The sequence below is a fragment of the Ornithodoros turicata genome, chromosome 8 (genome assembly GCF_037126465.1).
Source record: "Ornithodoros turicata isolate Travis chromosome 8, ASM3712646v1, whole genome shotgun sequence".
Taxonomy (NCBI): Eukaryota; Metazoa; Arthropoda; class Arachnida; order Ixodida; family Argasidae; genus Ornithodoros; species Ornithodoros turicata.
This window is the reverse complement of record NC_088208.1, coordinates 30021360-30045862: the sequence shown is the minus strand read 5'-3', so window position 1 is coordinate 30045862 and position 24503 is coordinate 30021360. Positions and strand designations below refer to the sequence as shown.

Genomic DNA, 24503 nt, shown 5'->3' with positions numbered 1-24503 from the left:
GTGCCTCTGCTCACTCCTTTGCCATGGAGTGCTTCAGCCAATCAGCACAGACGATTTCAAACACAAGTCTACCAGCGGCTGCCCATGTGGCTGCCAGCGGCTCATCTCCGTGGCTACGGCCACCAGGAGCATGGTCGCAATTGACAGGCTCTTAAAGGGGCACTAAAATGCAAAACCGGGACTGCTTCATGGCATGGCAAAACCACGCGCACGTGCATGTGCAGCGTGGACTAAAAACGCTGATGTACGAGTTCAAATGACGTTCACTGCTTAGCGCCAAAGCATGAAAGAGTCCGGTATAACTTCGATTGTAGCTTCGTAACGGAATCAAAGTTTCGAATTATGATAACAAATACGAAATTAATCTAGCGTGTAACGTAATTTGAAGCGAAATCGCTTTTGCATTTTAGTGCCCCTTTAAGGACTATGTGACACCGTTTTAAGCGATCAGGCTTTCTTTATCTAGGTTGCACTGACAGCACTGACCTCCTTCTTCCTCATCCTCAGCAAACGTTGAGGAACGTGCCCGGGACTTTCTGTCGCCGGGCTTCTTCAACTTAAGACTGCAGCGCTTGAAGCTGGAGTTGTGCCCTGCAGATGACCCCCCAGCCCTCCGGAGGAGGTGGGGCCTTCCCTGTGCAATCCGTCGGCCTTCAGGAACACAACATTGTTTCACTCTCTGAGGGTCCATCGAGAAAAGTTGCTAGCGGCAAGAAACACAACACCAACAAGTACAATCCCTGTGCAGAATTATACCACGGGTAAAATGTAAATGTGCTTAAATCCAGGAAAAGATCCTCCTAACACACCCATGTAATGTGTGTACCTTTGCCGGTTGAAAACCCATCATTAAAGTTCAGCTGAAAGTAATACCTGTACCGTGTAATTCCTTATCCGTCTAGCATCCAGCGTTCCCTGTGCTAGGTCTTTCGAAAGCTATGCAAGACCTAGGATTTGTTTCTTCATAGAAACAAGCCAGCAGCAAACAAAGTCCAGAGAATTCAGCAATGTTTCGAACCTCGCTTTTCATCTGGCAGAGCCAACTCCTCTTGAACATTCACCGTGTTGTTGCTGCTGTTCTCAGACTCTCCTTCAGCATCAGCTTCGTGAAGCACAAAGCTAATTCTTCTTTCCCCGACCACAACTGCGTAGAAACCGCGCCATCGAGTGAAGCGAATCATCCCGCTCACACCACAGAGCGACGGGGACAGACGCTTACCAGGATGAGTTTGCTCTGCCAGCGACACTAGGCTGTGAGCCGAGGTCTGGCTAACTCCGAGAGTGCTCAGGGCCATGCTCCAGCGTCGGTTAGCATTTACACTGCGTGGCTCAAACGTTGGACGTTCCCGTGCGGACGTTCTGGTCGCCTTCTGCGGCAGGAACTGGTAGGTCTCGCGGAGGAATGCCGTCACTTCCAGCAGCAGTTGACAGGCTGCCATCTTCAGCGCAAATGGACAGCTGTTCCCTGCTGGATTGATGCTTGCTGGGGGATAAAAAAAAAAAGATATATAAGGACTTCCCTGGCAAGGACGTGGACAGTGCTGGACAAAAGTTTACGGAACGTGCTCCGGCGCATTCCTTCCCCGGAGTGACACGCCAGCGGCGAATGGTACCCTACGGACTTGCGAACAGGTGATTGGGAGCGAACACGTTCCGTAAACTTTTGTCCAGCACTGTACCGTGCACTGACGTGAACGACATTCCCCAGAACACTCGGCAGAAGATGTGAAGAATGTTGCTAGCTTTTTGCTGTCACTTCAGCGCGTACCATAACTTCTGAGGAGTTCTTTTTTTGTATGTGTGTGTGTGTTTCTTTCACTACTACCGTAATTTCACGCGTATTAGCCGCGGCTTATGCACAATTTTTTTTCTAGCAGGCGCTCTGCGGCTTATCCAACGGTGCGGCTTATCTGATCACTATTTTTCCTTGGTATTTTCCCCATACACCGGTTTTAACGAAAGAACCGACAGTGTCTCTAGGGCAGCACCACCCTGCCGATGCACGAACAGTACGTAACAGGGACGCGTCCACATTCGAGTAGGATTGACCTTCCTGGTGTCTTCTGGAAGACCACCGACCCAGCGATCCATGAAAAACACGCAACATGGGCACAATCCGATCTGGGTAGACCACTAGAACTGACTGAACCCCTTCTTGTACACCATGCCGACTCCGGAGTATGGACCACAGGGTTTTATGGCCTTCTCTATGGTCTCCCTTGTCGCACAAATCATTCACGTCGTATCGCCCGTGGCTTATCTGCGAGTGCGGCTTATCTGCCAGAAAATTTTCAAAACGTTCCTAAAAACGGGTCCTGCAGCTTTTCTGCGGTGCGGCCTATACGCATGAAATCACGGTATATTACGCGGGGACGTTGCCCATGTGAATACATGGTATGACGTGGTATGAATATGGTACGGCAATGGCCTCACCTTCATCCAAAAAATCTTCCTCTTCATCTTCCGTCCTACACTGCCGTCGTTTCTGTTCATCGGCAGCGAGTGCGGAAAGTTCAATCTGATCCTGAACGTCCGTATGAAGCATTTCTTCCAGCCTAGCCCCGATGGCCTACGAGGAAAAAACGAGAGGACTGAAAAAAATTTAGAGGGGCTCTCTTCGTTGGAGAGGTCCATCGGGTTTCAAAACCGATTTTAATTTTAATTTAATGAACTGATGTGATCTCATTTAATAATAAAATAAACTTAATTTTGCTAATTAATAAGCGAATAAGTTTAGATTAATTTTGTGAATTAATTGTTTAGAATTAAATTACACCAATATAATTAACTAACTCTACACCAAAAAGTGAAACGATGTTTCTTAAAGGGGCACTAAAATGCAAAAACAACTTGTTCTCAAATGTAAGTCCGTGTTTCAACTAGTTGCCCCTTTAAGTGTGAGTCACATATAGCGACTGGAAAGGCATAAATTCCATGCTGGAGCTCTAACGATTTGCTCAAAGCTCTGAACAGTTTTAAGCTTTTGCGGTTGAGCAATGTACCTCTGCCCACTGGAAAAACATTCTTCCCGCTGCCCGTTGCAAAATATGGGTTCTGTGCATTCCAGATGGGGTTCCTCGATTGGCAAGAGGACCAGATGGGCGGAACACTGGCAGGTTTAGCTTCATCCATGTTGGCCAGTGGCCTCTGTTGCAGCGATGCACAAATTGAGCACACTCCAGGTACAGCGCTGCTCGAGACACCACTGGTGCTTTCTGTTCCAAAGAGAAGAAAGTCGAAAGAAAGTCGAAAGAAAGTCGAGTGATGACCACAGAAGGGGCTGACTAGTGTGATGATTTGCTATTTTGCTGAAAGACAGCAAAGACTAATGTAGTCTGCCAGCTTACCACTACATAACTCATACAGACTACTCTATTTACATCCATAACCTGTGCAATGCATCCCCAACATGGATGCTCAAATGTTGAACTCCCTTTTTTCCTGCATATTTTACTTGGACCAATGGACTTTTAATGGATCCATACTTCATGACTCCACCAGTAGCGTTTAGGACATCAAAATGAAACCATGAATAGGGGCATCGAACACATTCACTGCAACTTACCAGGTCTAGTGCTGCAGCCAACAGTGGAGGATCAGGAATGGCTCCTGGCTGGCATACCTCTTGAAGGAAGGCCAAGCGCAGCATGCCATCCTGTACCAACTTGATGTTAACGAGCTTACTTTCCTTCACTATGAGCATTTCTCCTTCGCGTTGATTATGGTCCAAATCAAAGGAGTTTCTGCGACTCAGATCTGCAAATGTGCACAGCACTTAGCGAACCTCATAAGATGGGAAGCATGGGCATCGGTAGAGAAACTCTCGGATGGCTAGCAGTAGGCGTCACATAAAATATCTGCTCCATAATGGCTATTCTCCTGCTGAGGACAAATATGGTGCTAAGGGAGGTCGAAGCAAAGACTTGCTTCTGATCCCAAGCTCTGTGATGCACATATAACCATGCAAGCACCTTCAGCTACAGGGCCCTCCCCTAGAAGATTGGCAGGGAACTTGGTGAAACATGTAGATGGGTAGAAATCCAGCGAACCGGTAGAGATGTAGGAAGGGAATTGCCTCAGGACAGAAGCCGCCGATATTTCGAACAGAGACTGTTCTTCTTCTGGGCACCGTCCTCATCATTGGCATGGTATTTAAAGGGTCCTTTGATTACTAACCGTTCTTGTGGAAATAAAGTCACCTTCGAACACATTTTTACAGTTACTACGAAGCCCTAATCACATACGTTTCGATGTAAAAGCTCGTGAAAGGAATGAACCTGGTTCGCAGCTATCACGAAATACCAGACTGTCATGAATGAGTTTGACGGCACGTGTAAAGGTGTTCACCCTTTCCTGGCGGTTCCTCAAAGCTGCCATGCTTGCTCTTGCTACGGCCGAAGCCAAACTTGTTGAGCTGGTCTTCCATGCGTCGTCGCGCGCGCAGCAGGGTGAGGCTCATGTGGCTGGATGACTTCTGTGGAGGGCGCTGTTGCTGTCCACCCCCACGACCGACTCCGCTTGAGCGTCGCTGCACTCGTTCAGTTCCTGGAGAACTGTCTGCAGGACCCTGGGAGCTCCCACTGTCTTCTTCGCCGGGATCTCCTTTTCCGCTTCGATCCCCTTTCAGCCAACTCACTGTCACGAAAAGGGAATTCGGGAGCTTGCAATAAAACTTGGTCACTCCGCGTTTGACCAAATAGAAAGGGTGCTCCACCTGGTAAGCACGATGCGCAAAATTTATAGGGGGCTCTCTCCACTGGAGAGGCCCGTGAGGTATTGGGCATAGAACATAGGTTCTCAAACTTTTTTTCAGCTGGGGAACCCGGGTTTTGGGAACCGGGGCTGAGGAACCGGGGAAAATCGGGTTTTATTTCAGGAGCCGTAAAAATGGGTAAAATCGGGCGATATCAGGTGGAAAAGTAGATCTTCGGGTGGAAAATAAAGAAAAACACACTTCTCGTATTTTAGATGAACATGAGATGCGGAAGAACGAGAGCGAGCATTCTCCAATGCCCATATTGGTGGATGAAGTGGCACTTTGCCAGGTTCATTTTCGTTTTCGTTTTTTTTTTTTTTTTGGGGGGGGGGGGGGGGGGGGGTTGCCCTAAGTGATGATGATACAAATCGGGGAATAAAAACTGGTTCTATCCTAAAATACATACACATTAAACGATCAGAAAGACGCATATTCTATGTGAAAAGCAGGCTAGCGGCTACATACCCAGTGTGAACTTGGATCCTTTGTTGTTGTGTTTAGGGGTGAGAGATATGTTGTCCCCTTCTGAGACACTTAGTCTTGGAGTGAGTGCACGATGCTGTCTCGAGAAAGAAGGTGTTGTCTGTCCAGGAGCAGGGCTTGGACAAGCAGATGGGTCTTCTTTCTCGTCCAGTATGCTCTGCCATGTAAACATAGAGTGAGAACTGTGCAATCGTTTCACAAAGATCTGCGAACAAGAACATCACGGCAGGCTGCTTACCTGTGCACTGGGCACCTTTCTCACACCTCGTTTGCGAAAGAATGACTTTCTACTGCTTTTCTCCACAGCTGTCTCATCAACAACAAAAACACTGGACGAGAAAACGGGGTCACGCAGGTCATCATGCTCCAAAGATTTTGCGTGCCTGAAAACAAGCAATCATTTTAGAAGGCGTTTCTCCCCCCTTGCTCTGCTGCTTCCCGCACCTGACGATTCGAGTGCCTGGAACGTAATTCTTCTTCTTATTTGGACGGTCTGCACTATCCAACATGCCACTCAATGCAACCCTACGAAAAATTCCTCCGTGGTTGTCATGAATGTAGCTCATCAGCTGACGCAAGTCGCAGTACAGCGACTAGGCAGGACAAGAAAGAAAGAAAGAGAAAAAATAAATAAATCAGCAAACACAAGTCACAATATGCAGTTGAGCCCAGTTATAAACGTCACGTAGAAAGAATGTAGAAAGAACGTAGAAATAAACGTAGAAAGAATGCTCGCTTATTACGAACTACAATGACTCCACCGTCAAAAAACGCATTAAGTTTAGCTTTTTCTCAGATACAGCGAACAACCGCGTGACCGCAACTCGCTTACACTGAACGGACATGTGCAATGAACTTTCATGAAAAAAACGCAGAGAGAGAGAAGGTGGTATAATTTGGTTGTGACCTCGTAATTGAATGAAGCTTTGAAGTTACAACACCACCACAAAACGAACAGATCCATTAAAATAATTTGAAATTAACTTTTGGTGGTCTATATTTAGTGCTCCTTTAATGCTGCTCGACAACAAATATTGTATACTGCAACAAGACGTGCACTAACCATGTTTTCTTGACTCTTCAATTCCCGTCCACACTTGGCAAGTCGTGTGACCAGTGCCTTGAATGTACAAGCAACTACTACTCCTTCAATGCCTTTGCCCGAAAGCGACCCGTGACCTGCCCCGAAGTTGTTGGCATAGCCACTACGAGCTCCACCGTCTTGACTACTCGTTGTACTAGTCCTCTTTTGAGCTGGAAGACACGAATAAGAATGACCAATCAGGCTTCAAGATATGAGTGAACTGCATCATATAGAGCACGCAACTATTTACAGTCATTCCCGTATTACTTTCCACAGCCAATAATTTGCTACAAGATGGGTTAGTGTTTTGGTACATTTGGTAACTGCAAAGATTTTGTTTCACGAATGGTCCCATTTTAGAACTCTACAGAAAAGGCACAACTACTGTTCTTATATAGACATAAAGAAAAAAAACATGTAGCAAACAGAGAGGGAGAAAGAAAAGGAAATGTGCGTTTAACCGGTGCCCTGTGCATCCATGATATTCAGTTAAAAAGTTATCTGTTTCTTTACATTAAGCATTTCACCTTTTATATTGTGCGCTACCACAGTGGGGGCTCTTTTGCTTTTGCCGATGAGAACTAATCAATTCGAGAGATGTCACAGTAAATGACTTATGCTACTTCAGCAAAGTTGAAGGAGCAAAGACAAACCAGACTGAGGGCCTCATTTCTGAAGACATCTCTCTGCCTGGCCCCAATGGTCCAAAAAAAGAGCACGAAAATTTGCTGCTCTGCTTTGCACAAAACACATTAATGATGAGAAGAATTGAATTATTGTGTGCGGGTCAGTAAGGTTTCAGCTTTAACCAACAAACATTATCGCCAGTTATTCCAACGTTCCCCTGAGGCGAGGCGTTACAGTAATAACATGCGCCGACAGCACTTGCACAACGTTCATGCTGCGAGAAAAGCTTACTCAGCGGCGATAGAAGGGAACCAGTCTCAGCACAGAACCCAACGAAGGCATGGAAGATGTCGACTACTTCAGGCAAGGCTCGTGATCTGACCAGTTCTCTGAGAAAGTGGCGAAACTGAGATTCATCTGCTTGATTGAGCTGCGCTAGGCAAATCTGTGCACGCCCACGCACAGTGTCAGCACTGCTAGATCTATGCCCTTCTCCGCATCCATGAGGACAGCCAAGGTGCTTGATTACTCTGTAAAGCGCATTTAAATAAGGCTCTAAATTAGGGCCGGGGAGAAGCAACGGACCGCCCTACCTGATTACGGTGTCAACGAAAAGATTGTGCGTCGTCAATTCGTCGTTGCGTTTGTCGAAGTCGCTCTTTGTGCCAGAGACCTTTTGTTCATCAGCACCCCAGAGATCACTGTCTTCGTACCTGTTCATTGGCTTTGGAAGTATGTCCAACGACAGCAGCAGCTCAACAATGTGGAGGATTTCCTCACAAACTCGAAGAGAACAGCTAGTATCTCGCAGAGTAACAGCATGGACAGCCTGTGTCAAGTCCAAGCAACGTCGGGCGTCATTCCCATTGAGCACATATAACACATACGAAATATCAGCGGATGGTAATGGAAGAAAAACAAATCACCTTGAGAACCACCATTAGATTGATTCTGCCATCAGGAGTGATGTAGTGAGTGGATCCTGAGGCTTCGTTGAGGTCATCGCTGCTATACAGTATGTTTGAGTCAGTCTGGCTTCTGGTTATGGACAACTGGTGGCAAGGAGGTGTAAACATGGGAGTTGGAGGACTCTCATCCTTGGGGCTCTCGGCTGAGTCCTAGAAAATAAACAAAATGTTACGCAATGTGTTGTCTTTCTTTTGCTCATGTGCTGCTTTTACTTGCATTATGCATTACTGATGAGGCAAGGCAAGGCAAACACAAACAATAAATTATTCATCAAAATAATATATTCATGATAACAAGGCCCTCCAAGTGGATCACAACCTACATTGTCAATTTTACCATGACCTTGGTGAGGTCAAGTAAAGCAAATGTTTGCTTTCCTTACTTCCCTCCTCTCTCTCTCTCTTTATTTTTTTTAAACTGAGAAATCTCAATGGCCCAAAGATATCTGTATTGTACAGGATGTCCCAGAAAACGCGTCATTAAATTCGAATTTTAAAAAAAGTATGCCACCTAGAATTCACAAGGTCAACGGCATTTGTTCGTACTAAGTTTTTGCCCCCTCCTGATGTGAATGTCATCTAACTTAAGTTTTATCATGTCAGTTTTTACAAACTGAACTCGGAAACTGGCGTCTTTCATTTCTCGAGGAAATTTTCACACTTTAATCTGCCCCTTTAATCTGGCTGCAATTCCGTACCTGATTGATGAAAAACTGGATAGAAGCCACGGGCGAATGTTCAGTCACCGTTATGATGGGGTTGGGCACACTGTGCGTGTGAACAGCTGGCAACTTATGCCCCACTTCCGAGCCCTTCGTTAGTGCTGCGGTCTCCTCCTTCTGTGGCTCCACGATGTGGATGCTCGGCAGGCTCTTTCCCCGCACCATCTCCGACTTGAAGCTGTCCTCTTGCCCACTGTGCTTCAACAACCCTAGTGCTGAGTTGGGGCGCTGGGGTGGCAGTTCAGGAGGGGCTGGGGACGGCTCCCTTCGGATCGGCTCGGCTACAGGCGGCGGCAGCATTGGCTCCAGGTCCTCGTCACGGCCGAGTCTGTCCAGAATCCGCTCAGAGAGGCGCAGCTTTTCTTCCACAAAGGCACGCAGGTCACCTCCACGGTGAGGCTTACGGTGCCGCAGAGAGTGGGGGAAAGACTGGCGCAGTTCCTGCGAGGCGAGCGACACGTGTTAAGACATTGTGCAGCATGATTACATGATACTTCCATGATACATACCGTATTTGTCCGCATATAATGCGAGGTTTTTTACCTCGAAATTTAGTTGCTAAAAACTTATTCCCATTATACGCGGCACTTTGGGGCCGTAGCCCCACGTCCATCGCAGACCTTTGCGATTCTAGGGTTCCGTGTTTCCGGAGTGTATCCGAGGACTGTTATCTCATACGAAATAAACACCGTAACCATGAACCTGCTCCCCTGCTCCTTCTCCTATCTGCTCTTCCCTGCCCCACGGTGATTGGTCTACGGCAGCGCAAGCAGTGCGTCACGTGACAACGAAACGTCTGAGAGAAGAAGGCGCCAAAGGAACGTGAGTCACTCCGTTCCACGTGTGCTGCGTTCTACAGTTGTGTTAGCTCTCCCGACATGTGCGTTGGTTGAACGACGCTATTGACGCTGTCGAGGAAGTACGACGTGAACGAGTCGAACATTCGCCTTTGGCGTCAGCAGCGGGCATCACTGTTCGCTTGTGGGCGGATAAATTCGTGTTCAATAAATTTGTCACTCAATCGTGTTTTTCTTATGGGTGATAACTGAAAAGCGACTTCGCATTATACGCGGGTTCGCATTATATGCAGACAAATACGGTATTTGCAAAAGGGAAGTCCCTCTCGGTTATCTGTTTCCTTCAGGACATGTAACAAAATCCAGAAGCCAACACTGAAGATTTTTGTTTAAGTTTAATTTGTACAAGCTTTCGCGTGGAGGTCCACACTTCCTCAGTTACGAAGGGTACGCTTCCTCAGGTACCTGGTACCTTCCTTGGTACCTGAGGAAGCGTGGACCTCCATGCGAAAGCTTGTACAAATTAAACTTAAACAAAAATCTTCAGTGTCGGCTTCTGTATCTTGCTTATTTGATCTTCAGGACTTGACTCCCCACTTCGTATACGCTTCAGGACATGGCGTATGAAATTATAATGAGCATATATAGTTACCAAAATATAATTAACCTTATACCTAAATTAAAAAGTGGCCAAATTCAACTTTTTATTATACTTTTTAATTATAATTAAAAAGTAGCAAAATCACGTTGGTGATGCCTTGTGTGTAGGGTCTGAGGCTTTTGGGTTTTACCCGATTCTTCTCCGAACTTCGCCCCCGAATCGCACGTTTAGTGATTCGGGTAAAACCGGATTTCTATCCGAACCGGGGTTCTTTTGTTACGCACCACGGAATCATGTTGGACGACCACAGTAGTGGAAGAGAGGGAGGGATCACCAACGGAAGGAGGTGACTCAGCAGCCGAGAGGGTGGAAGGCATGGGACGCACTATCCCCAGCGTCAAAACGTTGCGTTTACGCAACATTTTATCGTGTCAAGATCGTGTCAACGTTTTATGTCAAGATGTCAACGTTTTATCGTGTCACATTACGGCAAGGACGTGTTATCATGCCTTTATAGATGATACGAGCGAGCCGAGGATGCGACAGAGGTCGTTGCCCCGTGACGCTCTCATGTCACGAGGCACATGCTGCTCCTTCTTTGGAAAAGGGAGAGAGATCTTCACCACGAATTCCCTACATCATGGTGCGCAATACAAGCAATGGACACTCCCTTTGGTGGAGGAGATAAGATCAAAGGGATAACGCGGCACGGAACCTTATCTCTGTTTTGACCTTTTTACTCCCCTGGCAACAATAAACCGTGAAGCTGTGTGACATCGCACTGGCTTAGGAAAACAACGACCAGATCACATGGAACGAACATATCAGGATAACTTTTGGCGACATTACGCATCAGCATTCTGCAAGGCGGCTTCACCTAACGCACGCGTGCTTTAGGAGAAGCTCGCTTGGAAAGCACGTGCTGGGCCTTTTGAATCGTCTCGCAAATTTCGGCAGCATTGGCCATAAACGAAGAGAGAAGATCGTTACGACCGACCTCTTTCACTGACAGTAATCAAAAATGAACAGTCATTGCCTACTTTCTTGCCTAAATTTTTGTTTTAGTGTAATTCTTGCGATACGAATGTTTTCCGCTACCCTGTGAGTTTCGTATCATCGAGACTGTACTGCATTATTTATTTATTTATTTACTCTTTCATTTGAGGCAGCTATAACAATAAAAGTCTGGTGAAACAATATTATTCACCTGAAGCCCATCTTTCTGAAGCCCATCTCCCTGAAGCCCATCTTACCAGCAAATACAGTACCAAACAGCCATGCTGAATGTGCAGTGCTTAGCATTCGGCAGTGCCCATATTGGTGGCTGAACAGGCACATTGTCAAGTCAGTCTGGGGTTTTTTTCGGGTTTTACCCTAAAACACTGGGCCCTAATTACAGTCGCTGCCCGATTTTTCGGACTCGGCGGAGATCGCGCAAAAGTCTGAATAATCGAGGAGTCCGAAAAAACAAATTTTGCTTCAAAATAAACTTTACTAAGCACTATAGCAGGCTGGAAAAAATTGTCGATGCTTGCCTAACGTGCTTCCAGCTCCGCCTGATAACATCAGCTTCTAATTCCCGTAACGACATTTCGTCGGTGTACACTGACAGAAGCGCCGCCGTCATCAAGTGTGCTCGGCTTCACCTAACGCATATGCGCTTTAGGTGAAGCTCGCTTTACAGCGCTGTCGCACGACTCGCGGGCTGGGAGGACGTACTGGGTCTTTTTAATAAAGCCATTGGCCAAAACGAAGACGTAGAAGCATCACGAGAGACCTCTTCTGCTCAGAGGACTGAAAAATGAACAATCATTGCCTTTTTTTTTTCCTCAATATTTTATTTGGTTGATTTCTTTTGATACAAATTTCTGATTATATCAATATTTTCCGTCACCCCAAGAGAGAAATTCGCTGGTTGGGCAAACAGAGCCCGAAATATCGAGAGACGGGGCTGCGCGGCGTCCGAAATTTTTGACGTTCTTCTACATTAATTCTATGGGACACGCGGCTGTTCCGCGAACGAGTTCGAATAATCGAGCGTGTACAAAAAATTCGGGTCCGAAAAATCGGTCGGCGACGGTACACTGAAGTAGGACAGCAGCATCTCCAACCTGCATGCTGGCATGATGACTAGGCGGCTGACTCGGTGAAAATCGAGGAGTGGACGGTGGGCCCGGACCCAGGGAGACTGCAGCCGCCAAACGTCTTTTGGGAGACTGTTGTGGGAGGGGTTCTGCCCTAGGGACGGGTAGAGAGCTGCTTCGCTTGCGGGGACGGACTTCGCGAGACTGCTCCTCCGCAATGCCCCGCAGCCTGCGGGATGGAAGGGCGAGCTGAGTTTCAAGAAAAGATGGCACGAAAAGTATCGTTTTTGTATACCTGTGTAGGAGGAACTGCAGGGCCCAATGAACTCCTTCTTCTAGCCATTGGGAAATGAAGAGGCAACGAAGTACTGAGACATCCAGATAAGTCGCCAGGGTGGCCTCCACGTGTGTCCCCTGCTTGATGCCACCCAGGTTTTCTTGATCTGCACTTCTCTCCCCACACGACTTTGTTGTTGATTCTCCCTGTATAAACAACAACAACAACTTTATTTTGAGATGGAGAGTGGGGATGTGGGGAATAAAATAACGAGCCCCTTCACAAAAAAACGATCGAAGTCCGATGGTGTCCAGAAATGTCGAAAGAGCTTTGAGCGCAGATCGTTGCTGGGCTGGATGGGGCCAGGGACCAAGCAATTTGGACAGGGAGAAGGGGCGAGAGTCCAGCTGACTAAGAGACTCGGAGAGTTCGGTTCGGGAAGGTTGGTAGTGGGGGCAATGAAGAAGGGGGTATATCATTAAGGGGAGATATTGATTGACAATCAATTTATTATGATTAATTTATTAACATAGACTAACACATTAGTATAGGCCCTTGCATGTTTGGGTTTTACATGTTTTTTTTTCTTAATCAGGGGAGCGAATCAGGCTTTATTTGTGGAGCTGTAAAATGGGGTGAAGCAGGGTGATGTCATGTGGAAAAACAGATTTTCGGATAGAAATTTTAAAAAACGTGCTTCTTCTGGTATTTCAAATTTTTGTTTTTGGCAAGTTCTTTTTAAGGGCCTTACCCTAAGCGATGATGATGCAAATTGGAGTTTACGAACGGGTTTTACCTGGTTGAACCCTAAGATGCAGGACTCTTTGTGTTAACCGAGTGCAACTGAGGAACACTGATGTATCACGAACTGAGAAAGCATAGCTTTGTTATCTTGAAATAGGTAAATGCAGTGAAATATAGATCGTGCTGCCCTATAAGGCTACATATAAGGAATTATGCAGTGGAGTTTCAAATTTGACCTGAATAATAATGGCATATTACTGACAATGATACATAAAATTGTCAGAAAACATTAAGTGGTACTCGGGAGATTTCATTATGCAGTCCAAATGTAAAGAGGAAAAAGAGATGCTCGGCAGCCAGGGCACATTCTTCTTTTGTCTTGATATTCTACAAGTTTTCCCTGTTGTAGTTTAATCCACTGCCACTTTTCACATCTGCCACTTTTAATCCCTGTACCGTGGAATTTAATCCTCGTGCCAGCCCTTTTGATGAATTTCATGGATCAATCATGTGATCAACCAAAGCTGTCTCCTATAAATGCTTAATAGTAATCCAACGGTCAATAAATGCAACACAGTGAGGGCATGTACATTTTTAAAAAACACTAATCACTAATTTAATCATACAATAAGATGTCCACCCTCGGACGGTGTGTAGTAAGTGAACTTCCATGATGATATTACTTGATTATTGTTTATAAACCCATTATTTGAATGCATGAAGGATGCAAGAACTTACATCCAGGTACATGGATTAAAGTGGTGGTGGTAGTGGCATGAGGATTAAATTCTATGGTACACGGATTAAAAGTGGGGGCACGAAGATTAAATACGATGGGAAAAACTGTAGTCGCCACATTGATATTGCCTGACTGCATGGTTAATTATACTAAAAGAATGTGTTAACATCACCAACCTGAGATTTTGAAGGGCTTGAATAGCAGCCTTCTGATGAGGCCAGCTTGGCATCAACCTCCCTCGTAAATGATGTGTTGATATCTGAATCTGCTCCGTCCTTCTGTCATGTGTGAGCAACATAAATTACGCCAACTTTCAAAACATATTTATCAGTGCAGATTTAGCCAATGACACTCTTTTTCAAACTTTTTCCCATAGGCTTCTGGCAGACTTAACCATGTCCTTAGCTATGCCTAGCCTTGTTATAAAAGTATTTTGCAGATACTTGATACCTCTTTTATACGTTTTTCATACTTGGGAACTACAGTCGCACTGCCAGTGCCACATCCATGAAACATGGCCTTAACCTTCCTGAACTTTCCGTCCATCATAAAGTTACTCGTCTCTGCTTATTTCACAAAATTCTTTTTCATAATTTTCCTGTGGTTCTGTAACATTTAATCCTTATACCATGAAATTTATTCCTCACGCCGCCACTTCTAATCCTTATACCGTGGGATTTAATCCTTGTTCTGTGACATTTGATCATTGTGCTGCCACTTCTAATCCGTATGCCATGGCATTTAATCATAAATTCTCGAGTCCTCTTTTCTTTTCCTCTTTCCACAACATATTATAGTATAAGACTACCCACATGATTTATGACCTGCTATGACTATTTCCTTTTTTACAGCTATAAACAGTGCCACTAAGCCATAGAGCTGGTGGTCATAGAGTAATCATAGTCGCAAAAGGTCAATTTGTAGCTGTAGAGAATAAATTGCCATAACAGGTCATATATCATGGAGGATGCCGTATACTATCTCACTGCAGTGTATAGTATAGCGTAGTCGTAGGCAGAAAAAGTCCATTTGTAGCTGTAAACAAAGAAATAGTCATAAAAGGTCATAAATCATGCAGGTATAGTCTTATACTATTCCATGTAGTGGAAAGAGAAAATGAAGAGAGAACCTGAGAATGGAGGATTAAGTTCCACTGCATAAGGATTAAAAGCGGCAGCACAGGGATTAAATGTTACAGAATAAGGACTAAACGCGGCGGCATGAGGCTTAAATTCCATAGTATAAGGATTAAATGTTACGGAAGCATCAAGTATAAGTGAAAAACATGTAGTTACCTTGGGAGCCTCTAATATCATAGTCAATAGTATACATTTCTTCCCACACTGATCATAGGCAGAAAGTAGGAATTCCATCACATGCTTAACAAAGCCATTTCACAATTTGTTTTGCACCTCAAAATAGCCCGAGCGGAACGGTCTTCCCGTATCTATCACATCAATCACTGATATCAAAGAGTTCAAAACGTGCTTATGTGATTATCTTCATATTTAAATCATGTATTTCTTTCATATTTCTAATGCCACACACGTTTTTTATGTTCTGCACTTACCACACCCCTTTGTACTGCTCCCCTTGACCTCGAGAGTACATAAATACAGAAATAAAATATGTTCTACAGACTTTCCCAAGAGGTTGGCTCTTCATCAGTTTTTGGAATAAACTAAGGCGCACATCTACAGGTTTTCCCGGCGATTTTAATCCAAGTGCCAGCTAGATTAATCCATGGCCCATAAAGTTTGCATGGCACATGGATTAATTGAGCTAGCACTTGGATTAAAATTGCCGGGAAAACCTGTAGAGCAAAGCCCAGTACCCATAAATTGTCTCAATGAAGGCAAATCCTCAGGAAGAGCTCTTCAAAGTTTACCACAAAAAAAAGGACAAAAATGCTGAATTCTTGTTGGCACTTACGATGAGCGCAGAGGCTGAAGAGGTGCGGCTGGCAATGGTGGGGTCAGGAGATGTGCGATCGAGTAGGTCGTTTTCATCAGCGCTTGTTTTTGATACCTCTGCAGAATTAAGTAGAAACACTAAATCACACAACACACACAGGTGAGCACAGATGCGTGCAAGCCCACAGCTTTGTTATATGAAGGTAGAAATACTACGCTGTAGATGGTAAGTATGTAGGTAAGTACATGAGCAAGTGTGATTGCACTTTGCATGGAGGTAGCATGAATGGATACACAGTACCAACGGCCAAAACTAAACAGGCTTGTAACGAGAATTAGGCGATGTGGTGTATCCAGTACCCTGATTGACAGTCGGGAGGGTCTTGGTTCTACTCTAGGTTCTAGGGTGCAGAACATATGTTTAGAACAGGCCTCCTTAACGCATCTTCTCCCTCCTTCGCTACGTGGCAGAATTCGTCTGCTACTGTGATTTGCCGTTCTGCAAATTCAAGAACAATGTGCAACACAATTTCCAGAAAATCGGTTCTGAGAAAAATATGAGACCACTTTGCGCGTGATTTTGTTTTCCCATTTAGTACGCGGGGACGTTCGTTACCCGCAGACGACAGTGGCTGCTCATGGCTCGTCCCCATGGCTATGACCGCTGAAAGCACGCTCGTGATTGGCTACGGCCATTGGAAACACGATCCTGATTGGTTTACTCTTAGTTGTTACGGCATGTCGATGAGTAAGCAGGCTTTCTCTCTCTAGGTGGGCTGGCAAAACATGGCTTCAACTGCCACAGCATCACTCACAAATAATAGTCATGACCTAAACAAGAAACTACTATTATGTGTCTTTTAACGGGTGCCTAGCCACTGGATTGCGATCCATCAAAAGTGACGTCGCAACTGTGCTTGTGTACATCGTAGAAAAGTCATATTGATGCAGACGCTGACCATGGATGCACCAGTCTAGTATATGTAGGGAGTGACATTTTCGGGTTAAATGCCTTTCTCAGATTCGGGGGGTGAAAATCGGGCTCCATTTTTAAATCGCTAATTTGGTGAGAAATCGGGAGATAAATATGCCTTCGGGTGTTATCGGGTGTTTTTGTTTCTCCTCTTGTCTATTAGGTCCTTTCCTAATCTCTCTCTCTCTTCCTCTTTTTTTTTTTTTTTGCGGGATCGTGACCAGTAATATTACCCCGACGGCATAGACAGTGTTGACACACATGGGTGTATTGCTGGGAACATAAATGACCCATTCTTACAGTGTATTACTGTTCGTCCCCAGTGGAAACGTCACTTGAGGATTTCATAGTGACTGAAATTGCGGGGAGAAATCGGGTTTAACCCGAATTGGTCAGAGGTCAGTTTGGAGGGGAATAACCGGGCGGAATCGGGTTTAACCTGGAAAATGTGACTCCCTAAGTACATGGCAAATGCTTTCTGTGTTAGTACTCAGAACACGACACGTTCGACAGAAGACATTCCGACAGACCTCCTCTCCTGATCTTAGCAGGTGCGCCCCCTAGGAAGACGTCTCCGTACTGATGGCGACGATGGTCCACGTCGCCACGAGTTCGCAAAAGGGCCTTGTGGGGCTGCACTGGTGCTGTGAAGCAGGGCACTGCTGGGTGACGGTACTCCCAGAGGGGTTCCCAGATCCTGATCCCATTTTCCAAGCGAAAACTGCCCATGAAGTCTGATTGTTTCAGGAAAGGGATCAGCGGTGCAAACAGGTAGACGAATACCTAAAAAACAAACGAAAGAAACCAAAGGAGCAGGGTGTTTCTAATACATAAAGATATCCGTCTTTTTCTGTGCTACAACTATGTTTATTACAGTCGATACACACCGGCATACACAACACTTAGAAACAGTTTAAAAATGGTGTGTCGGAATCCATCACCAGAGTGACGCGTGAACAGCTGTACGTGCCTATTTAAGTGTTGAGGTGGAGCTATTTTCAAGCTACAATTATGCGTAGGCCCTTGTGCTTTCGGGTATAATGTTTTCCGTTTTGTTTTTTTTAATCGGGTTTTACTTTAGAGGCTGCAAAATAGGGTATATTCTCGAATCTCAGATGGAGATGACAACGCAAGTTAGGGGATGAAAGCAGGTTTAACCTGCTGTTTAACAAGGCTTATTACGTGCACATGGCTTTTCTTACTTGTATAACAGTGATGGGAAAGATGCCCTTGACCCCTGGGGAATTGAAAGAAGGTGTATTTCCCTTTCCATCTGATTCTGTACATTCCTCTGTAGCATCCAGAAGGCTCCAGTGAAGAGTATACAGAAGCTTGGTTTCCGCTGCTCCTAATTTCTCCAGGCAACTTTCCTTGCGAGCGTAAAGCAGGGCTGCACAGCAGTGCATGACATGGGGCAGCGCTGCCTGCACCAAGTGCCATCTTGAAAGAAATGTGAGAACCTGAAGTCAACAGACGCTGAAATTTTCGTCACCGATGCATAGGGTGCTTTAAAATTATATCAAGAAATTTTCAGCTTCTAGATTTGTTCCGATAAATTATAAGAAATGAAAAGAAAAAAAAGCTTTCCTCTAGTACATTGTCAATACCATATCCCACCATTTTGTAGATCTGTCGACTCATCGGTGAGGCTTTGAAATTAATTCTAGAAAGCGCATTTACTAGCGGTGTAACAGAAGAAGTACGTGTTATGAAAAAAACCCCTGGTAGCATGGGTGCCGCCAGGATTTTTTCCTGGCGTTGGGGGAGAGGGGGAAAAATAAATATTATAACAAAGTTTAACTGCAACACAGCTACGCAGATGCATGTAGGAAACACAAGTTAGTAAAAGTAAAAGAGAGTAAAGAGTAAAAACCTACCGTCGAATGCTCTTGATGGCAACTGTCAGGCTGGGTGATAGGCCAAATTGAATATTTTGTACCAATACTTTTTCAAAAGACTGAAAAAAAAAGAAGAAAGGGATATGGGATAATGTAACAAATACGTATGCAAGAAATTTGTCTGGTACACTGTCGACCGACCTTGCAAGCCTCTCTTTGTTCCTGAAAAGGTATTGAAAGAGAAATGTCACTTTCTAACCTCTCGACATATCAGGCCCCACCAAACCACAGGTCTTAGCAAAATAATCTCACCATCGCAGAGGCATCGTGGGATTTTCCAATCTTGGGACGTATGAATGGACTGCACAATCAACGAAAGAAAATGTTTAAGTACACTATACGTTGAATGTACACTTTAACAACTGTCATCAATCAGGTGATCATCATCCCATATAATAATGGCATCTGACACAACCTCAAAAAAGTATAGAAAAGGTTGGGGTCCCAGTGGTCATATCCTTTTGCACTTCACTGCGACCAGACGCGACAAAATATGTAAACCGAAACCAATTAGTTACAGCAACAAATGACCCGCTTCGGTGGCAGATTTTTCCTTAAAGGGTTAACTGACGGACCCAAAAAGGGGTAGCACCAATTTTAATGCCGACAGCGCCCTGCTTTAGAAGTTTTTTTGTTTTGTAATGAAACACATCTGAATTTTTATTTAAATAATAAGCGCCTCCCACTCATTCACACAGTGCGCAACTTGTATGTGGTATCGGACAGATACTTGTAAAAAATAAAGTTTGTCGATTGGTGCACTCGTTCAAGAATTATTTAGCCTGGGGATTTAACTGAGACACCCGGTATATAGGATATAGGAGCTATAGGATATATAGGATAGGATACCAACTACCCCATATATATAGGATGCAGTAGGGAGTATATAGGAGAAACTGGCAGATGCCTCAATTCAAGAGTGAGGGATGCCCTCTCTTAAAAGCTTTGCCCTCCAGAGTCCTCTCTGCTAAGTTGCTCCCCATACTTCCACGAAACCAACTGAAAAAAGAGCAAGAGAAACCAACAAGGCATTGCACGTGCATATGTGGAGCCCTGAATGATGATATCTCTACTATCTTCCAAAATGGTGATATCTCGAATGAAAGCATAGCCCGTGATCCAAGCAACATGACAGCTGTGAAGAATTCCTTGGCTGTAGCGCAAGCTTTGTCAAGTGCATGACAACGACGCACCAAGACCCATTTTCAAGTGTACGTAAGCAACCTTACCCAAATAAGTGTTGCTAGCTGAAATTTCAGCATCGTCCAGACTCTGTCTCTTTTTGTCAGCATCTTAAAAGCATCGTTTTTAATATGTTAAACCCATCGCTTCGAACAATTTTGTTTCGTCTACTTTCTGAGGACTCTGGAGGGGTGGGATCTGATGGAGCAGGGATTGACTTTGAGTCGATTCCTGGTTTAGATTAAAATATTTTTGGCATCTTAGTGGAGATTTATATACCCTCACTATAGTTTACTTGGTGGATCATATACTTAAACATTTTTTGAATGTAGAGCTCCTGCAAAAGAGTTTCATGACTATGAACGCCATATTCTAACTGCGTATCACAATGCATCTCGCTCTGTTCAAGCAAACTATTTGTGACTGAAAATCAGCCAGGCAAGAACAGACAAGGATTCCTGTTGCAAAGCCTTCATTTTTATTTTATTTTGTCATTCACAAGCAAACAGAAAAAAAAAATCGCCGATGTGGAGAAACCAGAGAAACAAGGAAGTAGCAGATGGAGCAGAGACTCGTGCTTGAGCTCTTCGGGGTCGGTGACAATTATATATGTATTCACTATTTATGTGTGGATGTCAAACAGAAGGGAGTACTGTGAAAATACGTCTACTGATATCGCTGTAGGCATTTTGGTGGGAAGACCAGAAAAGTAAAACCATATTGGAAAGAGCAAACATCAGACGCCTACGCACTTCGTCAAGAGCCTGCCAGAGACGCGAGCCGCGCATGAAACAGTGCGTGGAGCGTTTAGTTCTACACTTGACCCAGAGCTAGTTACTTTTAATACTCTATCACTGTCCGTGTCTACGTACTTACCTAGTCTGTCGCCAAAGAAACGTCTGTATTGGGAGAGGCACTGACAGCTCATCGGGTTCGTTTTGGTCGTCTTCCAGCTTCCGCTTCGGCATTTCGCACCGTTCGTACGAAATTTGACTCGATTCGTAATGAACTCTGTCAACTAATTAGTGACACTGAAAGTAACTAATGGGTGGAATAAGGAACCGGGACTGAGAAACATCCGAAGGAGGATGATTTGCTTCCGCATCACCTATCTCCATCCATCGTCTCCCAAAAACACCTCCTTCCCTCTCTCCCCTTTCTCTTCCCGAAGCCTCAGGGTGGCCAGCCATGCAGCAACCAACTGGTCATTGCGCTGTACCTTTTACTGACGAAGTATGCCTCGTTCCGAATCCAAACTATGTAAACGGAAACAAGATTAACTGCAGTAATTTTGTCTGCAAGGCACAACACGCAAGAGCGAAGAAGCATTTGAGGCAGCAGTAGCACTTCCTATCGAAACCGAACCTAAATGATTCGCGCATGGGTGGGATTACACCACCCTAGATGCATTCTTTTCGCTTGCACCTGTCTGCACCAGATTTGAACTGTGTTATTTGCGTGCTGCACTTTCCTGTTGAAAGGAAAGGCATTACCAATAAAGTTCCTTTCAGCTGGAAAGGGCAGCTCCCAAAAACCCATCTTGCGTGGAGTCCAAGGTAATGCAATCCAGTGCAAGTGAAAAGAATGCACCTCCTGTTTCAGTGGTGTAGCCAGAAAAATACATGGGGAGGGGTTCTAAGGGGGAGGAGGATTTCCTCCTCGTTTCCCCCTCCAAAATGTACTACCAAAGATACGATTTCGGGGGGAAGGGGTGAACTCCTAATACCCCCTTTCTGGGTACGCCACTGCCCTGTTTCCATCACTATGAGGTACCGTAATCGGTTGCATGAAAGATACACAGCACCCATATGTTTCCACGTATATTTTCTCGTGCACAACTACATCAAAACATTACTGGCATGGGAGAACAAGAAATAAGCAGAGGACCACCGAGCTCATGTTCTGTGCCTGATCATGTACCAGGCAAGGACATCGATAACCATGCTTATACCAGAACAGACTCTTCTCTTAACAACTGGTCTTTTTATGAAAAAGAATGTGTAGCTTCAAATGGATACCATTTGTGTATAACAAACATGCAGATACATGATGCTTCGTATAAAGTGTTCTGCACTGCACATAAAAAGCGTGGGATATAAATCTTGACCTGAGAACGTCTTTGGACATTGGTGCAACCAAGGCAATTGCTTGGCTGTATCACTTCTCATATCAGAAAAATATATACATTTCTCATTCTGCTTGCTGCCATTCTAGCTAAACACAAGTACTGCTGACATGGTAGATATGAACAACCGATACGTAGCACATGTCTGCCATCGAATAAACAAGTACGTACTGGTCAAACAAAAAGATGGCACAACTAAGATTCAGCTGCATAGGACTCCCAGCTGTATAGCGGTTTACACATAAAATTACTTATGCTTCTCATACAGCTTCCCATTGGGTAACTGACGGCACCGCATGAACTGCCACCATAATTTTCCAGCATCCATTAATAGCTTACGAGTGACAACATTCTTCAGCAAAATACTGAAGCTGACACAAATTAAAACATATTACAAGTAAAAGCAACAACTAACAAATGTAAGGCAACGTAAGGCAAGTTGAACGGAACATCAAAATAGCAACTGAATTTTCTTTGTAAATAGCGGACGATGGCACGACTCTAATGCTCAATAAAAATGTTGGTATGAGTGGAACTTATACTGGAGCAGCACTAACCATCAAATGCATTTGTCTCCACTTAGGGATATAACATAAATACACTCATCAGGATGCTACGAGAGATATCCCCCTCTCACCCAACAGTAGTCGCATTCATGATAGGAAACTCTTGAACAGCATTATGGGGACATCATGGCACTGCTGCGGATGAAATTATTTTGGCTAGTCCTTATTCCGCAACCAAATCCGACAAGTCCTCCTCATCAGCCCAATCCTCGCCGCTGTACGGCTCCATGACCTCCCTCTCGTCCTCGGACAATTCCGGGTCCTTCCCTTTTACCTTCTCGAACCTGGAGAACAACAACTCCTTCGCATGATTGTACAGCTCAACATCGAGGCTATTCGCTGCGGTGACTCTCTCGACCTGCCCGGGCATCTTCTCCTCCATGAACTTCTTCCCGTACCTCCGTCCACGTAAAAAATTTCGCGAACGTGCTCGCCTCTTAAAGCTCAGGTTAAAAGTGGCTTCGAACATGCTCTGAGAAAGCTTGGGAAACTCGGCAAGCCCAAAGAATGCCATCTTCTGCAGGTTCAGCTTAGCACTCGACAAGAGCACGAGGTCTCGATCCTCGGGTCTCATGACCCCGGACGCCGTTTCGGAGCAAGCGTCTATGAGACCAAGGTTTGCAAGCATGCGGGTTTGACGGTTCAGGGCGGGGTTGGTGGAGCAGGATAAAAATTCGTCCCATGTGACGTTGGTAGGATGGCGACCATCAAAGCAGGGCTGCGTGAGTGCGTCCGACGCGATGCCGCTTGAGCAGCGCGACCTGTGGGGACGACTGCCGTGCCAGCCACGGTTCTGTCGGAAACGGTGCCACTCGCTGCGAAAACGGGTAACCGGATCGCGAAGTACTGTTATGTAGAAGTACCTGCGAACAAATCAGATTATTTAGTTGCAATATATTCCGATAAGTAAGCTCGGCAAAGCAGCACAGATTTCTGGAGGATTTCAACTGCAATGCGAGCATTTCAAAATACAATACCGTCGCTTAACAGGGCGTCCTTCGTCTTCGTCGAGGACTCGGTCCACGCAGTTCGTCAACTCGGTCCAGTCTGGATGGACACCACATTTCCAGCCCAAGGTGTACCGGCTGAACAACCAGGTAGTCCTCGTTCCTGGCCTGTAGCAGCGACATATTTTTTGGCGCCAACAGCTGCACGGCTGCTCCAAATTTAAGTCCCGAATTAAATGGCGTTCGAAGAAGTTCGCTCCCGCGTTTTGTATTTGCAGGAATACGATGACATCGGAAGCTGTTATGTCAAACTTGATTAGGTTACTGGAGTTTCCGTCGTCTGCATTCAAGCTCCGCTGACGAGACAAATACGTGCTCTGTGAGTCAGGGGAGCGAACTGAGCTCCCAGCAGACTTCAATCTCAGCCAGTGGTGCCCATTTTGAGGGGACGAAGTTTCATTGAAGTAACAAAACAGGATGAAAACGAACACTGATATGGATACACTGCCAGCTGCAAGTGTTCGGCAGAACGTCCCTGAGAAGCTGCTCGATACTCCGTGCATGCCACACGTGTCCAGAATTCATTCCCTGGAGCACTTTACCTTTTAGACGACATTTGACCGTTCCCTGACACAGGGCAGTTGGAGCAATGACAAACACAAAACACACTGGCAAACTTCCGCCATTGTGTTGTTGTTCTGACTTCTGACGTCACGAACTGCAACCCGGCTAGGATTGGATAGTCTATAGCACAATTAAGCACATATTATCCAATCGCATCCAGTCAATCTCTACGCAGTCAATCGTCAATCGCTGTTCCATCATTCCAATCCATCCATCAATTCAGTCAATCAATGCCATTCCAGAGGGTTCTGCTGTCGCGCTAGACGAATTATGCGGGACACTTAATGGCAGAATTTAAGGTTGTCTTTTGCTGTGGTTCGACAAACGAGTCAGCACCCAAATTTTATTTCTGTGACGCTTACAAGGCCGTATCTGCCTGACGTCAGGACAACA

General features: G+C 45.2%; 2 protein-coding genes across 3 annotated transcripts in view; both read right to left on the bottom strand.

Annotated features, from left to right (window-relative positions):
• The window catches only part of LOC135366910 (protein unc-80 homolog), a 44451-nt gene extending 23474 nt beyond the window's left edge, over positions 1-20977 (bottom strand). For both annotated transcript variants that reach the window (XM_064599897.1, XM_064599898.1), the window contains exons 1-25: positions 20725-20977; positions 18919-18967; positions 18808-18828; positions 18646-18725; positions 17971-18208; positions 17299-17551; positions 15815-15912; positions 14059-14160; positions 12418-12605; positions 12150-12351; positions 8617-9081; positions 7877-8068; positions 7544-7779; positions 7242-7480; positions 6303-6493; positions 5684-5832; positions 5478-5622; positions 5222-5396; positions 4348-4635; positions 3566-3756; positions 3003-3215; positions 2434-2569; positions 1220-1483; positions 1019-1144; positions 487-651 (exon numbers count right to left, since the gene is read on the bottom strand). In XM_064599897.1, the coding sequence (XP_064455967.1) occupies positions 487-651; positions 1019-1144; positions 1220-1483; positions 2434-2569; positions 3003-3215; positions 3566-3756; positions 4348-4635; positions 5222-5396; positions 5478-5622; positions 5684-5832; positions 6303-6493; positions 7242-7480; positions 7544-7779; positions 7877-8068; positions 8617-9081; positions 12150-12351; positions 12418-12605; positions 14059-14160; positions 15815-15912; positions 17299-17551; positions 17971-18208; positions 18646-18725; positions 18808-18828; positions 18919-18967; positions 20725-20816 (4498 nt within the window). In that variant the 5' untranslated portion in view covers positions 20817-20977. The remainder of the gene's footprint in view (positions 1-486; positions 652-1018; positions 1145-1219; positions 1484-2433; positions 2570-3002; positions 3216-3565; positions 3757-4347; positions 4636-5221; positions 5397-5477; positions 5623-5683; positions 5833-6302; positions 6494-7241; positions 7481-7543; positions 7780-7876; positions 8069-8616; positions 9082-12149; positions 12352-12417; positions 12606-14058; positions 14161-15814; positions 15913-17298; positions 17552-17970; positions 18209-18645; positions 18726-18807; positions 18829-18918; positions 18968-20724) is intronic.
• A 678-nt stretch (positions 20978-21655) lies between these two features.
• Positions 21656-24192, bottom strand: LOC135366132 (heparan-sulfate 6-O-sulfotransferase 2-like). The gene is made up of 2 exons (XM_064598785.1): positions 23517-24192; positions 21656-23402 (listed from the first exon to the last, which is right to left on the bottom strand). Exons 1-2 carry the CDS (start codon positions 24047-24049, stop codon positions 22703-22705), a joined length of 1233 nt encoding a protein of 410 aa, XP_064454855.1. The 5' UTR covers positions 24050-24192; the 3' UTR covers positions 21656-22702.
• Between the last annotated feature and the right edge of the window lie 311 nt (positions 24193-24503).